General features: G+C 34.8%; 2 protein-coding genes across 4 annotated transcripts; both read left to right on the top strand.

Moving 5' to 3' along the window:
- The first annotated feature begins 2,251 nt into the window (after nt 1–2,251).
- LOC113073484 (26S proteasome non-ATPase regulatory subunit 10-like) lies at nt 2,252–7,309 on the top strand. 2 transcript variants are annotated; one of them, XM_026246378.1, is made up of 7 exons: nt 2,252–2,422; nt 2,556–2,654; nt 2,916–3,062; nt 4,968–5,134; nt 5,241–6,392; nt 6,502–6,668; nt 6,775–7,309. In XM_026246378.1, exons 1-5 carry the CDS (start codon nt 2,309–2,311, stop codon nt 5,392–5,394), a joined length of 681 nt encoding a protein of 226 aa, XP_026102163.1. In that variant the 5' UTR covers nt 2,252–2,308; the 3' UTR covers nt 5,395–6,392; nt 6,502–6,668; nt 6,775–7,309. The 2 variants fall into 2 exon arrangements, with proteins under 2 accessions (XP_026102163.1, XP_026102164.1); XM_026246379.1 differs by lacking the exons at nt 4,968–5,134; nt 5,241–6,392 and having other exon boundaries at nt 2,253–2,422.
- Nucleotides 7,310–10,198: 2,889 nt separating this feature from the next.
- On the top strand, nt 10,199–18,429 carry LOC113073486 (baculoviral IAP repeat-containing protein 8-like). 2 transcript variants are annotated; one of them, XM_026246383.1, is made up of 7 exons: nt 10,199–10,349; nt 13,242–14,012; nt 14,759–14,858; nt 15,887–15,965; nt 16,757–16,793; nt 16,929–17,114; nt 17,535–18,429. In XM_026246383.1, the coding sequence occupies exons 2-7, from the start codon at nt 13,247–13,249 to the stop codon at nt 17,723–17,725; spliced, it is 1,359 nt and encodes a 452-aa protein (XP_026102168.1). In that variant the 5' UTR covers nt 10,199–10,349; nt 13,242–13,246; the 3' UTR covers nt 17,726–18,429. The 2 variants fall into 2 exon arrangements, with proteins under 2 accessions (XP_026102168.1, XP_026102169.1); XM_026246384.1 differs by lacking the exon at nt 16,929–17,114.
- Nucleotides 18,430–18,827: the final 398 nt, after the last annotated feature.

The raw sequence follows: 18,827 nt of genomic DNA on the forward strand, positions 1-18,827 counted from the left end.
AATTAATGTATATGCCAAAGTAGAATTCAACAACTTTAGCTGTGATCTCTGTGATCAGCTCATCATCTCTCCATACCCTCTCCACATGGAAGTCCCCTCTTGTACTTGTCACAAGATCACACCAGGTTAACTAAGCCAGTAACCATCAGCTGACCGTGGAATGCCAATGTGTGTTTCTTTCTCAGTTTTGCATGGTCCCCAATAAACTCAATGTGGGATGCCTCTCCCCTTTCTTTCACATCAGGGCACTTAACCTCTACCAGGCCACAGAGAGGTTCTTCATTTGGGTCCACCAGTTTGCCATCTGCACCAAGGTGTGGATCATTAGGGTGGAGGATGAGACCAGATAGAAGAACGTTAACGTCAAAGGTCTCCTCATAGCGGTGAAGAACCTCTGGCTCAAGTTTTAATCCTCTCTAGAGACCCCGACAGATGTTTACTGTTTAATGCAAGATATAAATGCATTTAACCTGCAATTACAAATGCATAATGTTTTGATGTTTTAATCCCAAAATGTTGAATACTGATATTTGCATTGATAAAAGAAAGTGCTTTAAGAGGTGAAATTAAAAACACCAATATCTAGACAATCATGAATTGTAACATCACTTCCTTTAATGTTTTTACTATACAGTTGATATGGAATGTGTATAAATGTTACATTTTTGAAAAAAAAGTATTACATGTTTATATGAAATGCTTATACAAAATAAATATGTAGTTAACTTTAAAGTATATCTACATTTCTTGCTTTCATACATGGTCGTATATTAATTTGCCGTACTTAAGTGGTAGATTTCTGCCATTTACTGGAAAACATTTAAAATTACAATTTTAAACAAAAGAACTATATGAGCATTCTGAGTGATTTTATTACACTAATATACAATCAGACATCCCAATTTCTGTTTTGGTAAAGTCATTAAGTGTCATGTCATTTAGATGAATTAGAATTTAATTTAGGGTCCTGAAATACCCTGAACACTGCACAGAGGTTAAGATGACCATTGCTACATAAATAAAATAAAAATTGAAACTCATACTATTTCGTTTTAATTTTCCCTTAATAAATTATACAGTTAGTGATGCTATGGACTGTGGGATAACTAACAGGCTATGAACAAAAATTTGTCTCTAAACCTCTTTTCCTTTATTAAAACTCTATCTAGTAGCCGACATGATAGAATCAAATGCTTTGCAAATCCGCTCGAAAGACCTGATCTCAAATGATTCGCGAAACGCGATTCGGAGTCCCGATCTGAATCAAATGTTTTGCGAACTCCCGAACTGCTCCGAACTCCCGAACTGACTCAAATGATTCGCGAACCCGCTCCGAACTCTCGAACTGATTCAATTGTTCTGCGAAGCCCCTCCGAACTCCCAAATTGACTCAAATGATTTGCAAACAGCAAACTGACTCAAATGACCTGTTATGTTATGGTATTATTCATATTATACATATAATTTTATGCTATTATAAATCTATTATATCGTATGTTATTGTACCATTGTACTCGCTTTTCATATTATTCACTTTACTTTAAGTTGTACTACATATACTTTTGAATATAAAATATCACTTTACTATATTTCTACTGTGCACTGTATCAGTGCATATTTTCATTTTCACTGGATCCATAGCCTCATCAGTTACATGTTATTATTTGTTGTGGAGTTCATCTGTCTATAGTGCAATCAAAATGAAAAGCAGACTACAAGTGTCACTTTTTGATTTGTATTTACTTGTTTTATTAAATTTTCTAAACGATAGCAAATTAGTGTTTAAAGATGTATTATTTAGATTGTATCCCAGTATTTCAAAGTGAATGAGCTGTGTTTTGACCTGAGACACAAGAAAGAGAGAAACAAAAAGAAAGAAAAATGTTGGGATTGAACACAGAGAAAGCAATAAAACAACTACATATCATGTAATGTACATTCAAATTACATTACATGAATATGTTACAGTTATACTAAATTAACAGATTTGTAAACCGAAAAAAATCAACGAAATCAACAAGTGAGACAATTGTGAGCTTTCAATTAATAATTTTCCAAACCTAACTAAATAACTGGAGCAAAGTTTTTTAACTGCACGTGGATCACAAACCTCTGAAATCGGTTGATGAATGTGAACGTTATCGTGTTTTTATTCAGTAAAAACCGCTTGCCCCCGTTTACTTTCATTTGTTTTAAGGCAGTCTTGCCCTCACTAACATGGCGGACGCGTTGACGTATCGCGGCAACGGCTCAAAGCGGCCAATGAGGCGTCTAGGTATTTCTATGCTTGTGCTCCCCAAAGTCTGAGATGGAGGGAAGAGTCTCAAATGTAGAAATCTGTAATTTAGCTTATACTGGAAAGTTTGAAGAACTTAAAAAATGCGTGTTTTCTGACAGCTCACTAGCGACCAAAACAGACCAGGTAATGTTCAGTGGGAAGTGTCGTTGCGCGCACACAGCGGTTAGCATAATGCTATACTGAAGTCTCCATTGATGCGGAGATAGCGGTCTGTCACGAGTTTAACATGCTCTGAACGAATGCTTCCTTCTTACAGGACAGCAGGACTGCTCTGCATTGGGCTTGTTCAGCTGGACATGTGGCTGTCGTGAAGTTTCTGCTGGATCTTGGAGTAGATGTGGATCTCAAAGATGATGTGAGTCAGCAGTGTGTCCTGCTACAGTACAGAACCTCACACTGCATCACTTAACGCTCTTGTATTTAAATAAAATAAAAAATAAAAATTAAAAAAAAAAACTTTCCTCTCAGCGTTATTGCTGATCTCCAATTGATTTAGATATGGAATTATAACATGACTTTTTTTTTTTTAACATGTCCAGATAGTAGCACTATTGACACTTTGTCATTCACTACAGATCCTCTTGGTGGAGTTCTTTACACTTGTATATCATTTCAGGCATGTTGGACTCCACTTCATATAGCAGCATCTGCTGGGAGAGAAGAAATTGTCAGATCTTTAATATCCAAAGGAGCTCAGCTGAACGCTGTGAACCAGAATGGTTGCACCCCACTGCACTACGCAGCATCCAAAAACCTATATGAGGTAGCTTCAACAAATTATTATTATTTTGGACTAACCTTTGTTTGGGGTAAAATAAGTTTCATTTAAGGGGTGTTGGGAAGGTTACTTTGGAAACATAATAGGTTACAGATTACAAGTTAGCCTATTTAAGATGTTATAAGTAGTATAACTAATTCAATTACTTTGTTAATGTAACTGATTACATTTGATTATGTTTTGATTACTTTTCAATTGTTAATTATTTTCAAATATTTAAACCAGGCAGGGTTAACCTTACTGACAGTTTTTCAAAACCTTTCATCACTTGAAATAAGATTATAATAATTTAATTTTAAATCTACAAAAACTACAAAATCAGAATTCAGCACATCTTTTAAATTGGTTGAGGTTAAATGCAGATTTAAAATCATGAGAAATAGTTTAATAGCCTAAATAAAAGATAAAGTATATACATATACCCAAATAGGAATAAAACAGTTATCGAATAAGCATGTGCAGGTATGGTAAACAACTCAAAATAAGATGTGGCTCAGTATTTGATCGCTGTAGATTTATTATATAGTGATTTGCATTAAACTTTCGGAAGCCCTCACACCACAAATAGAAGAAAATCATATATGGAAATGTAATCTTGTGGCAGCTGGTTGATACCCAGCCACTTTGTATGAATTAAGTTTGATCACTTGCATCGTTGTTCAGCATCTCTAATAGTAAGGAATCTTTATCCAATCCATCCAAAACAAATATGGTGCTGCGTGACAAGGTGTACAGTAAAACGCAGAACTATGTTTTTATAACCTGTCAACCCCCCACAAAACAAGCATTTAAAGACACAAAAGTGGACTGCAATGTACACTGAGAAATACACACTGGCAGGAAACATATTACATATTAATTTATTATTTTTAACCATGTCAAAGGATTATTTCACCACCTTATGTGAACCTGAGAGGAGGAGATATATTGAGAAACTAATTTTAATTGGTCTAAATCCGTGCTCCTTTTCCTTTCCTTTTGTTGGAGAAATTATCCAACTGAATGGGGAAATGTGAAATACCCTGACATCTATAACTATCTGATCGAATCACCAGGTGACCACGTCATTTAATAAGGGTGACTATATTTTAAGTTTCCAAAAAGAGGACAGTGTGGGCGAGAGGCGGGGTTGTGGTGTGGTTGGTCGGTGGTTAAAGTAGTGCCTAAAGTAGCACGCAAAGTAGCACAATGGCCATGTCCCAAATATCACAACTCAACATACATCATTTCCATACCTAAAATACATAGTTTATAGTAACTGTTAATCATAAACACAGCTAAAGAGTTTCCTACCAGTGGCCCTCCTTCACAAAACTTAACAGCACAGTTTTATCAAATGTAGAATGCAAAATGAAATTATGAAACATTTTCAGAGGAAAGGCCAGAGGAGAACTGCCCCCCCCGACTGAGCCTGGTTTCTCCCAAGGGTTTTTCTCCGTTTCTGCCACCAGTGGAGTTTTGGTTCCTTGTCGCAGTCCCCTTTGGCTTTCTTAGTTAGCGCCGCTTGACTGATTGCACAGGGACTATTGAAAGAGAGCTGAACTGGAAGGATATCACTGAATCATTGATTAACTAACTTGAAATACTTTATTTTGCTAGCACTTTTTCCCAAGTTCAGTTAAGGGCACAGTGCTCTCAACCATTTAGATTAAATGTGTTAATATAACAGACACTTCATTGAGAAACTCTGAAGAAATGAGGAACACAGCTGATTGATGGTGATGATCTAACACTTCCATTATCATGAATTCCACTTCGGATTGCCCCTAAGTTTCAACGAAAGTGAATATATTTCTGGAAGCTTTTGTTAATTTAATAATATATTAAATCTTCATCATAATTATATTCAAGTATTTTTTTTTTTTTTAATTTTTGTTGTTGTCGTAACAGATAGCCCAGATTTTGCTGGAAAATGGAGCAGATCCTAATGCAACCGATAAACTGAAATCCACACCTCTACACAGAGCATCTGCCAAGGGCAACTACAGACTCATTCAGCTTCTTTTAAAAGAGAGTGCTTCTACCAACATTCAGGACTCCGAAGGAAACACACCACTGTAAGTAGAACCGCTGTGTAGCAGTGTTATTGTTCTTGTCGGCTCATAATTATGTAGAAATGCTTCCTCAGAGCAGTCCTGCATGAGCTTTTCATTGGTTTTACAGTCATCTTGCATGTGACGAGGAGCGAACAGAGGCTGCAAAACTCCTTGTGGAACATGGTGCCAGCATCTACATTGAGAACAAGGAAACGATGACGCCTCTACAAGTGGCTAAAGGTGGCTTGGGATCGGTGTTGAAACGGATCGTAGAGGGTTGAAACAAGTGTTTAATTGAGCTGCTCTTCAAGTATGATGAATACTTGTTTGTGACTGTATTTGAAAGAAAGAAGCTTTAAAAATGATTGCTGGGGAGAAGAATTATGTTGCGGTCAACGTTCACTTTTTGAAAATTTAAAATCTCGTGACTTGATAAGTTGGACATTTTCAGTGCATTTTATTGTAGACTCATAGATGACATTCTGATTATTATTTGTCTACTTCAGCCATTAATGCTTTATTTCTGTCAAACCTAAAGCAGATTTTGATATTTGTTAGCCACTTAAAATGTAATTTCTAGTTTTGTATCCCTGTGTGAAAATCATGATACCATATGTACCATAATTGAATAAAATTTACTGTTGCAGTCATAAATTATAAGTGTTGTCTTAAAAGGTAAATGTAGACTCAAATGAAAACAGAAATGAGCCCATCATGTACACTGACATCCAAAAGTTTGGAATCACAAAGATTTTCAAAAGAAGTTACTCATTTTAATCTGCAAGGATGCATTAAATGAATCAATTGATATTGAAAGGTAACAGTAAATACATTTATAATGTTCACAAAAGATTTCTATTTCAAATAGATGCTGTTTTTTTTTTTTTATCAAGGAATCTGAACTGAGCCTGGTTTCTCCCAAGGGTTTTTCTCCGTTTCTGCCACCAGTGGAGTTTTGGTTCCTTGTCGCAGTCCCCTTTGGCTTTCTTAGTTAGCGCCGCTGGACTGATTGCACAGGGACTATTGAAAGAGAGCTGAACTGGAAGGACATCACTGAATCATCGATTAACTAACTTGAAATACTTTATTTTGCTAGCACTTTTTCCCAAGTTCAGTTAAGGGCACAGTGCTCTCAACCATTTAGATTAAATGTGTTAATATAACAGACACTTCATTCAGAAACTCTGAAGAAATGAGGAACACAGCTGATTGATGGTGATGATCTAACACTTCCATTATCATGAATTCCACTTCGGATTGCCCCTAAGTTTCAACGAAAGTGAATATATTTCAGGAAGCTTTTGTTAATTTAATAATATATTAAATCTTCATCATAATTATATTCAAGTATTTTTTTTTTTTTACATTTTTTGTTGTTGTCGTAACAGATAGCCCAGATTTTGCTGGAAAATGGAGCAGATCCTAATGCAACAGATAAACTGAAATCCACACCTCTACACAGAGCATCTGCCAAGGGCAACTACAGACTCATTCAGCTTCTTTTAAAAGAGAGTGCTTCTACCAACATTCAGGACTCCGAAGGAAACACACCACTGTAAGTAGAACTGCTGTGTAGCAGTGTTATTGTTCTTGTTGGCTCATAATTATGTAGAAATGCTTCCTCAGAGCAGTCCTGCATGAGCTTTTCATTGGTTTTACAGTCATCTTGCATGTGACGAGGAGCGAACAGAGGCTGCAAAACTCCTTGTGGAACATGGTGCCAGCATCTACATTGAGAACAAGGAAACGATGACGCCTCTACAAGTGGCTAAAGGTGGCTTGGGATCGGTGTTGAAACGGATCGTAGAGGGTTGAAACAAGTGTTTAATTGAGCTGCTCTTCAAGTATGATGAATACTTGTTTGTGACTGTATTTGAAAGAAAGAAGCTTTAAAAATGATTGCTGAGGAGAAGAATTATGTTGCGGTCAACGTTCACTTTTTGACAGTTTAAAATCTCATGACTTGATAAGTTGGACATTTTCAGTGCATTTTATTGTAGACTCATAGATGACATTCTGATTATTATTTGTCTACTTCAGCCATTAATGCTTTATTTCTGTCAAACCTAAAGCAGATTTTGATATTTGTTAGCCACTTAAAATGTAATTTCTAGTTTTGTATCCCTGTGTGAAAATCATGATACCGTAGTACCATATGTACCATAATTGAATAAAATTTACTGTTGCAGTCATAAATTATAAGTGTTGTCTTAAAAGGTAAATGTAGACTCAAATGAAAACAGAAATGAGCCCATCATGTACACTGACATCCAAAAGTTTGGAATCACAAAGATTTTCAAAAGAAGTTACTCATTTTAATCTGCAAGGATGCATTAAATGAATCAATTGATATTGAAAGGTAACAGTAAATACATTTATAATGTTCACAAAAGATTTCTATTTCAAATAGATGCTGTTTTTTTTTTTTATCAAGGAATCTGAAAAATATGTATCATGGCTTCAACAAAATTACTGAGCAGCAGTAGCAAATCAGTATATTAGAAAGATTTCTGAAGCATCATGTGACACTGAAGACTGGATTCATGGCTGGTGACAATACAGCCTTGCTGTCACATTAATAAATTACATTTTTAAATATATTAAAATGCAAAACGATGTAAATTATTAATTAAACATTATTAAATTGTCCATTTTAGTGTGTTTCTGTTTTCACTGTGTTTTTGATCAAATCAATGCAGCCTTGATGAGCATATAGAGGCCTTAAAGTTTTAAAAACTGACCATAACTTTTGAACAGTAGTGTATATTATACAATTATAAGATGCACTTGTATTCTTTTATTCTTTCTCATTCAGCTAGTAGTTATATGTTTTTAATGCTCAATAGGCTACTAGAGCTTCTGGCCATTCGATACAGTATATGTATTTAGGCAGACGTCTTACACCTGCTGTTAAATATTCTAGCTCTAGGTTACTAACGAGGGAAATGCTGACCACACAAAAAAAAAAAAAATCATATGAATGTGTAGTGCCGCTAGCTTGTCAGCAAAAGTTTCACAGTTTAAATAGGGTAGTGGTAAAGATAACTTCCTCAGACACTAAACTACAGTTTGCCACGATTCCCCATGACGGTATCTTATAACACTGAACATGGAAATACCTCATCTCATGCCATTCTTACATTTTGGGAAGTGGTCCGCCTCCGCCAGGTGGTATGCCTCTCTATGTTCAAATCCTGTATCAACCAGTCTCAGGGTGTAGTTATGAGGAACCAGTGTTCTCCACCATTTATTTATTAATATAACAGACACTTCATTAAGAATCTCACAAATGAGGAACACAGGTGATAGATTGTGAGGATCCAACATTTCCATTCTCATGGATTCCACTTGTGACCATCGCTAAGTTTAGATGAAAATGTTTTTTTTCTAGTAGTATTTCTAGAATCTTGCTTGCAGTCACATTTGTTACATATAGCTGATTATATTCAGAACAGGTTCAGTCAGTTTTTAAAAAAATCACATAAAATGTATGCGCCACATATGGATACACGTGTGACCCTTCACATGTGTAACCCAGATATGCAAAACCATTAGTTTACCTGGTTTCAGGTTGCACGAATGCTCAGACTATAATATTGATCAAATAATCAAGATACATGTATAATACAGTTTTTAAATGTGGAAATGTAGCTGGGTGCAAGTTTCTAGTTACATTACATTATACATTTAGCAGACACTTTTGTCCAAAGGGACTTTTTTGCACACAGAGCCTCAAGAACAGTAGTAGTAATACGAAAATGAAACGGGATGTGAACCACAAAAGTTAAATGTGAATGGCTATGACAAAAATATGGGCTTCTGTTATCAGCTTACATGTATTAATTCCGCAAATAGTGCCATTTAAATTTACAATTTACAATTTCATACTAAAGTAATGTTGTCACAGTACCAATATTTCAGTAGTTGGCACCAATAACAGTAAAACTGCTCAGTTCTTGGTACCATAGCAAAAACTATTGAAACTATTTAACTATTTTAGCTATTTGAAATATATATATATATATATATATATATATATATATATATATATATATATATATATATATATATATATATATATTAATGCTAATAATAATACAGTAAATAACACAATAAACAGCATGTAGCTGTCAAATATTTTTCAGTTAGATAAATATTGCTTAAAAAGATTAGTAATAAAATGAAAATAAAGTAAGTAATTATATGAAATATTACAGTCCATGGTCTATTTTGAGATCAGTTTTTTTTTTTGGTGCCATCCTTTGCTGTGGTAATCAATGTGACAGACTGTAGAGCTGTTGAAAAACTGAATCAATCTGATACTCAGTACCTCCAGTCCTACAGAATGGCTGGTATCATTGCATTTTTTACAATTTCAGTACTTACTAACACTACTACAAAGAAGTCTGATTGAAGAAGAGAGAATTTTAATGTTTGTTTTAGTTTATCTTAATCTGAATTTATAAGACACAAGCCCACATTTTTGTTTCTTCAATTATAAAACAAAACTATTTTCATGAATGGAATGAGACTTTATCTGCCAAGCACATGGCAATTATAAAAACATTCATAATTCTACTCTACTGAAAATATAGGATTATGTTTGATATGAATCATGAAATTCATGAAAATACTCTGCTTGTAGGAGAAAATTTATTTTTCTACATTTTATATTTTATAAAACAAAACGGGGTCAACAATATTCTGGAAACAATATTTTGGATTGTCTGTTTTCTTTTATCCACACTTTTCTATGTCTGGAAAATAAGTTCATACTGCGTAGGAACCGTCTTAACATATATGATATTTAGGGTATAATGAAAAATGTTCTGGTTGGCTTTCTTGTAACGATAGAAAAATATATGTAAGCTGGTACACAAAGCGAAATAAAAAAATGTTTTTTTTTTTATTTTATTATTCCAACCCACTTTCCAAATGCCATGAAACTACAAATCTTACTAATGCAAAGGTGGTTAACTCATGTGACATTTGAATTGGGAATTGTACTGGAGAGTCCCATTTAATTAATATTCATGAGATAAACAGCAGCCAATCATCAATCAATTCCTACATCGGGTCCGCCTCCATTGTAAACTGACGTATTTACATTGTATTCCACCCTCTGCTTCGCCTGGAATGCATTAATTTACTTCGACCAAGGGAAGAACTGAGTGAAGATTTACATATTTCAAGTACTGGAGTTGATTCGAGTTAATAACGCGTTTCTTGACCTAAGGTAAGCAGACGATAAGGTTTATGGCATCGCGGAATGCTAGCTCATGCTAACGCTAGTGCGCTGTAGTTAATCTTAGCCTGATTGTCGAGTTAAGGTCAAAGCCCGACCGTGCTCTTCGACGCGGCCTCCTTTTAAATGTTTTCCCTGCCTTGATCGCAAATGAAGGAAAGTGAAAGCTTTTCAGTCCATTCTGTACCACAAGGACTGTCAAACCGAAAACATTTGAACCTGACGCATTACCGTTTTGAGCAATGAGGTCCATAAGCAGATCTCTGTTGTTAGTAAACCTTTTGTAGCATACTTGTTTTCAAGTTTAAGACCATTGTTGTGCTTTGGAACCAGCTGGAACTTGGAATTAGATGGATATGCGCGTGTGTGTGGATGTAGATGCATATAACTTTACATGCATGCAATGCATTTGTTTTCCTTGATTATATTTTTACAGAGTATTAACAGGGCAGGTGAAATTTCTTTATAATTACAAAACGGTATTTGTATTTATTAGTTAAGTAAAACATTAAATTTAAGCATTCTATAATTTGAAATTAGTCGTAATTCAGGATGGAAAGTTATTTCAGTGCTTTTCAAGTGTAATTTTCTTTCATTTCAAATGCTAAGATCTAAAATGAAAGTAGCAGAAAAAAAGTCCTCCAAGTTTCTAGGAATTTTCTGATACTTATGTTTTGGGCAGGACATCTTTTGACTCTTGCAGTGGCATGGTGTGATGTGTAGAAAGGTGTGATAATGTTACTGATTGTCATGACCATGTCAAGATGTGTGGACATAGGGTGCAGTCATTCCACTCGATTACAAAAAGATGTTGCATAAGATATTTGAATTGTAATGTACATGATGTACAACCACATGATGCAAGATCATGATTAAGCTATGTCCATGTAAGTGTAGTCGGGATAGATTAAACAGTCCTTAAATGTTCTTGAGCAATTAGAATCGGGGTGGATGTTATATCACCTTTCACATGCTTGAGACGTGACTGACAACGCCTCTTTATCTTAAAGTGACAGGAACTCAGAAAAACTCTCACGGCTAAAATTTTTTGGATTCTTTTAAATCATTCATGGCTTTGCAATCCTTGTTCAAAGACTAGATATCCATTGAGTGTGTGTCATTGGTGGATGTGAGTCATGCATAAACAATGTAAACCCATTACACACAGGGGGTTTCATGGAAGCTATGGAATGTTCTGATCAGCCCTTCAGGTTCACTATGTTCTGGTGACTCAATTTGATTTCGGACCGTTGTTGTGGAAATGACATATGACCTCCTTCGTAACAGCATTTCTGAACAAGATAAAGGTTTTTAAAACTTTGCAATAATTACACAAAAGCAAGAATCACTATTATTGATCATTCTTGCCTGATTGTATTGATCTGAGCAACCACATATCAGCAACCTAGCAACCAGACTTGACTATTTAAAAACATTGCTTTAGAAAATGTAAAAATATACTAATTCAATTATTTTTGGTATTTTGTTGTTAGCATTGTTTTCTTCAGAACTTATTGAGTAAAAATAATAATAATATATGTATATTTTATTCTTGTGAAAAAAAAGCATTTTTTTTAGCATCCTTCAGTCTTTAGCATCACATGATCCTTCAGAAATCATTCTAATATGCTGCTTAAAAAAAACATTTCTTATCAATATACAATTGTGCTGCTTAATATTTTAATGGAAACCATGATACACTACCATTCAAAAGTTTGAGGTAAGATTTAAAGCTGCAGTAGGTAACTTATATTAAATATATTTTTTTACATATTTGTTAAACCTGTCATTATGTCCTGACAGTAGAATATGAGACAGATAATCTGTGAAAAAATCAAGCTCCTCTGGCTCCTCCCAGTGCTCCTATTGCCATTTGCAGAAAGTCATCCGCTCCCGGTAAAAAACAACCAATCAGAGCTGCGGTCCGTAACTTTGTTTGTGTTCAAAATGTAGAAAAATGTATATAATAAGCGAGTACACCATGAATCTATTTTCCAAACCGGGTTTTTAGCTTGTCCTGAATCACTAGGGTGCACCTATAATAAGTGTTTATATTCGGACTATTTTAGATTGCTTCGGGGGTACCACGGCGGAGTAACCCAGTGCCTTTGTGATTCTTCATAGACATAAACAGAGTGAAGTAGTTCCGGCTACGATGTTCTTCCGCAAGACGCAAGCAGTTCTGTTTAATAACTGCTAGAGCGTCAAAAGTTACCCACCGCAGCTTTAATATTAATAATAATAATAATTTTATTTGGAGAGGATGAATTCATGACAGTAGAAGAAGACATTTATAATGTTACGCAAGATTGCAAATAAATTGTTTTCATTGAACTTGAAGGTATCATGGTTTTCACAAAAATGTTCAGCAGAAATTATTACATTGATGAGAATAATTTATATTTGATTTATATCGTTTGTCGTCATGTTTCGAGGTGTGGAAATGTCGCTACAAAAACAGACAGGTGGGGAAAAACTCTCAGACGTGTTTTAAAGATTCTATGCCTCGAACTTTTAATATTTCACATACTTGTGAAACTCCATTGTTTACTTGATCCTGATAAGTGCTCTTCATCACAGTTGTAAACACTACGGCATTCTTCTTTCATGAGGGGGTTTGGTGCCATGGCATCTTTGTTTCCAGCAGAACGTTAAAGAATGCTACACATGCGTCTCCCGGAAATCCTGTAGAATTAAATGATGACTTTGACATTCCTGAAGTGTTTGCACTTTTGCATGCCATATGCGTCAGATGTTCAGCCAACGGTCCGTGGGTGTGAAGTCAGAGGCTGAAACCACAAACTTATAGTCTTGTTGAGCATAAGTGACTCCTTTCTTAATTTGTATTTAATTGACAGAATGTTCTTTTTTTTTTGGTTACAGCAATAATGGCCCAGTCAAGTCAAGATGGAGAAATTGTTGCTGATGATGGATGGTCATCCATGAATAATCGTGTGAATTCCTTCCAGCGCTTCCCCCATTCTGATGAATTTTCAGCCGAGCGGCTGGCCAGGGCAGGCTTTTATTTTACAGGTCAGGCGGACAGGGTGTGCTGTTTCAGCTGCCATGCGACAGTGGAGGACTGGAACCAAGGGGACACCCCACTGAACAGACATCAGCAAGCATCTCCCAACTGCACGTTCCTCAGCTGTGCTCATGGCTTGAGAGTCTCCAACTTCATTCAAAGCCCTGATTACGATGAAGAGGCCGAAGCCAGGGAGTTCCAGCTCCGCACGGGAGAGGTGCTGGATCAGACCATTTATCCCAGTAAGCCATACATGAAGAGTGAGGAAGCTCGGCTGAATACTTTCGGTAACTGGCCTGCAAGCGCTCCAGTCCAGCCTGAAGACCTGGCAGCAGCAGGAATGTATTACTTGGGCACAGAAGACATTGTGGAGTGCTTCTGTTGTGGGCAGAAGCTGGCAGGATGGGAGCCAGGTGACGATGCCTGGGGTGAACATGCAAAGCACTACCCAAACTGCTTCTTTATCTTGGGCCACGATGTGGGCAATGTTCCGCTGCAAACACCTAGACCCAGGCTGAATGGGCAAAGAACCTCTGTGGAGACTTTTGAGGGGCGTCTTGAAAGCTTCAGAGACAGACAACATCCCATAGACCCTGAGAGACTGGCAAGAGCCGGTTTCTACAGCACAGGTAACTACTGCAATCATTTTCCAAGCTTATTCAGTTATTTATACAAATAGCTTTTAGAGAAATTTGTTTGAGATGTGTATATATGGAGAATAGAGCACAATGATGTATGTATGTAGATTTATACATCATATGCAAGCTGAATAAATAAGCTTTCCATTGATGTATTGTTTATTATGATAGGACAATCTGGAAACTGAGGGTGCAAAAAAAATCTAAAATTTGAGAAAATCGCTTTTTTTTTTTTTTTTTTTTTTTTTTTTTTTTTTAGTTGTCCAAATGAAGTTCTTAGCAATGCACGTTACTAATCAAAAATTAAAGTTTTGATATAATTACGTTAGTAAATTTACTAAATATCTTCATGGAACATGATCTTTACTTAATATCCTAATGATTTTTGGCATAAAAGAAAGATCAAGAATTATGACCCATACCATGTTTTTATGGCTATTGCTAAAAATATACCCCATGGACTTAAGACATGGTTTTGTGGTCCAGGGTTACACATAGGCTTAACTGGAAGTTAGCATCACCCTAGTTCCCAAAACAAAAACCCAATAGGATTATTGCAGAAAAAAAACTGTCACCAACAAAAGTTCCTGATTCTTAAAAGTTTTGTTCATCATGATGGTCTTCACAAATAAACCCAACTTACTAGGTTTCAGGGTTTTGGCCTGTAAAAATGTGTCATCCTTGCAGGACTCTGCTGGAAGCCAGTGAACAAACTGTTGTGATGTTTGATCTTATAGGAGAACAGGACCAGGTGCTCTGCTTTCGATGTGGAGGAGGACTGAAGACCTGGAGGCCTGAAGAAGACCCTTGGGAGGAGCATGCCAGGCACTATCCAGGGTGAATACTTTCTCTTATATTGATGAGACACTGTGGTGCATTTGCATCTTCACCAGAAAATTTGACTTGACATCCAGGCTGTTCTTCTGCATATAGTGAATGTATATGGTAACTGCTGCTGGCAAGCTCTAAAAGCAACAAAAGAAGTAGGAAAGCACCACTATTACAATTCTGGCTGATGCCAAAAATAGTTTTATTAAGGCTAAATAAGTAGAATATAATAATTCTGTAGTATTTTATATTTTAAAAATTATAATAATAATTTGAGAAAAAAACTGTAAAAAAAATGAAATCGGTCATTTAGATGTGAATTTGGGAGTCACAATATTGTAATCTACCATTATTATTTTCATATAATTTATATAGTATTAATAGTTATTGTTAGTGTTTTAAATTATATTTTTATATTTTCTGTTTTCACTTTAACATAAATTATTTAGTGTGTTTTTGTGAATTATTATATATATTTTAAGTTTGTGTGTGTGTGTGTATATGTATATATACGTGTATTTTTATTTTTATTTTAAGTTTCATTTTTGTGTCAAGTAACATTTGTTTTTATTTTTAGTTAATGGTATTATCCATTTTCATACTGTACATTTATAGGGTTATTGGTTTCAAGATTCACTAGATAACATTTTAAGTGTCGATAAGTTATTTGTTTAAATTAACTTTAAGTGTACTGTACATCATACGATGGCTAAATGCATAAATATATCCAATATTAACTGAAACAGCCAAATTATAGTCTCTTATATTATCTGATATATTGTGTATACCTGAAGAAAATGAGTCCTTATGACTCCATATGGACCAAAGTTAACGTCATTCTGTAAAAATCATACTTTACAAATCTTGACTTTTATGTTTGATTGAATTGTTTTTAATAATTTCTAAAACTTGATTCTAAACACACACTTTAAATAGTATTTATCAGTATATTTTAGATGTATATCATATGAGGCAAGCATAAACCATGATGGAAAAAAATGGGGTCTAATTGTGAAATTATTCTAATTGACCCCCAGCTGCAGTTTCCTTCAGGAAGAAAAAGGAGAAGAATATGTCAACAGTGTGCAGCTGAGATATCCAAAAGGAGACCATTCAGTGAGTCATTAACTGTACTTTACACAATCATGTGTACTCCGGGGATTGTGCTGAATGTAGGGCTGTCGCTAATGATTATTTTGACAATAAATCGAGTAATCTGATCATTTTTTTTATGGTATAAAAAAAGACTTTAACAAAACAATTACTTAAAATACCTATGTAATAGCATTGAAGCAATAATAATGGGTTATCAAAAGTGAGTAATCATGGTTTTATTGAACAAAACAGTAAAAATACATAATGTAATAATAATCACAACTTATGTACATTATGTTTTATATCAAATACCGGCAGAGGGTGCCAATGACCTGTGTTTATTTTAAATAGTTTTTACACTTTACAGTGCAAACTAATCCTTGTTTAATATTGACTAAAATATTAGCATTTACTGTGAACGGAGCTTCTTTGAGATGCCCGTAATCTACATGCATATAAATTAAAATTACATTTATGCATTTAGCAGATGCTTTTATCCAAACAGTGCATTCCGGCTATCAATTTTTACCTATAAATTAAGCTCATGTTAAATCCACAGCGCAAATATTGAACTGAAACGCAGCCTTTGTGAATTCACAATAGCACTATGCTCTATGATTTTTAAATGGTTTAAACTTTTTGTGCAGTGTTAGAAAATGGTCTTATAATGCGTCTGTGGAATGTGCCACTTCCAGTATTTTGTCAGTTAATCAAAAATCGATTTCAGAATGAAAACAGTCAATGAACTTTTATTCTGAGATATATAGTGTGCTTTATGAGTAGTCTAACATGCTTGTAATTTTCCCTCACAGAGATCAAGTCAGAATGGCTTTACAAGTGATGAGCATAGTAAGTATTTCTGAGTTTAATTTACTTTCAAATCCAATGAATCAATAAGCATAGTTTTTATAACTGCTGTCTGCAGTATCACTGGAAACATCCTGTCTTCACCAGATATTTATTTGATTTCTACTTTGTGTTCAGTTGCTCAGAAAGTCCCGCAGTCAGAGATTGCAGAAAAAGCTGTAGAAATGGGTTTTGATCGAACCATAGTGGATCTCACAATTCTGCAGAAATTACGTCAGAACACCAATGGTTATACTTCAGTAGAAGCACTTATTGAAGACATCAGTGCACAGGAAAGTGTCTGTACCATGCCTGAGAAATCTGGCAAGTGCTTGTTTTCTTTTTCTTTTCTTTTTTTTCTTTGAAAGTCTGCTTTGTATGCAAGGAACTTTTAAATTAAGTGAATTCCAACTTAGTTTTCCAAAAAATAAGGGCATGCTTTGCTTTAGGTTTTTGCTTAAAAAAAACTAAAGAAAAAGAAAATGAATTTTTTTTTTAAACATCGAAATGCTTCAAGTGTATTGTAGCATAAAATGAAGTTTAATCATATATTTAAAATATAACATACCACACATTGTGCAGATTGACAGCTTTTGAACATCTCGAAATATTAATAATAAAATAAATATAATAAAATAAAAAAGCAGCGAACCACTTGTTGTTGTTCAAATTTATTACGGTGAGTTATTTCATTCTGTTATTGCCGTTTTAACGATGCGTTTGTTTCTTTCATCTTTTCTACAGAGGACCCCATGACGAAACTTGAGAAACTCCAGAGGGAGAAGCTGTGTAAAGTCTGCATGGACAGTGACATTGACATTGTCTTCATTCCCTGTGGACACCTGGTCACCTGTCAGAAGTGTTCAAAATCCCTGAACAAGTGTCCCATCTGTTGTGCCGCCATCACGCAGAAGATAAAGACATACAATGCCTGAAAGACAGCACTCCAAAAGAAACACTGATGTTTATTCAAAGTGGCAGAATGTAATCATTCCTATAGTTGGACATAGATGTGTAAAATTTAAGCTTTGTTTATATACATGTAGATGTGCTAACTTTTATAAAATTACATTGCATTTTATTTTTTGTGAAGAACTCAAAATAATGAGCTGTATGAAGCCAGGGATACACTACATAATTTAACTTGGAATATATTGCAGGGAAAAGCATCTTTATTATATATACTTCTTCATACCTCTCAGATTGATGTAGATTACCCTAGTGCCTTTATGTAGACTACTTTTTATGAACCTTGCCATTGTTGTTAATAATTTGGCAATCATGTTTTACAGTGTACCTTATATTTGATCTTTTATTTATTTCTTATAAAACATTAATTGCTTGACACTTTTAATCATGTTCAAAGTTGATTAAACTACACCAGCCAACCTCATTTGTCTTCTAGTGTTCATGCGGCTCAAGTGGTACAGCATTGCATTAGCAGCGCAAGGTTGTGGGTTTGATTCCCAGGGAACACATGTTAGGTAAAAAATGTTAGCCTGAATGCACTGTAAATCGCTTTGGATAAAAGTGTCTGCTAAATGCATAAATTTAATTCTGATGCCTTTCTGTTGTCATAATTCCTTTAATAATGACTCAATCATCCATCATAATGACAATAAAAGTGGAATTCATGGTGGATCTTTTCTCATCTCTTTGATCTGTAAGTTTTATAATTCATGAACTGGAAAGTGAGGCGAAAAGCCGTTATGTTTAGAATAATATTTAGAATGATTTCCACCTGTTTACCAATTAGTGTAGTTCACTTTATATATGTAATTATATGTATTTAGTAATTGCTTTTCCAAACACTTAGCAGATTTTATATATTTTTAATAATTAAAAAATGTATGTAAGTGTATCAGTGTTAAAATAGTTTGTGCATTTAAATACTTTTGCATTATTTTTATCATTATTATTATTATTATTTACAATCAACAGCTCAAAGTGTTCTGATAAGAAAACAACTTAAATGTATTTAACAAATGTACAGATAGATATAATAACCTTATAAAATGCCCCAGAAATACTAATCTA

Source organism: Carassius auratus, unplaced genomic scaffold (genome assembly GCF_003368295.1).
Source record: "Carassius auratus strain Wakin unplaced genomic scaffold, ASM336829v1 scaf_tig00012264, whole genome shotgun sequence".
NCBI classification, from domain to species: Eukaryota; Metazoa; Chordata; class Actinopteri; order Cypriniformes; family Cyprinidae; genus Carassius; species Carassius auratus.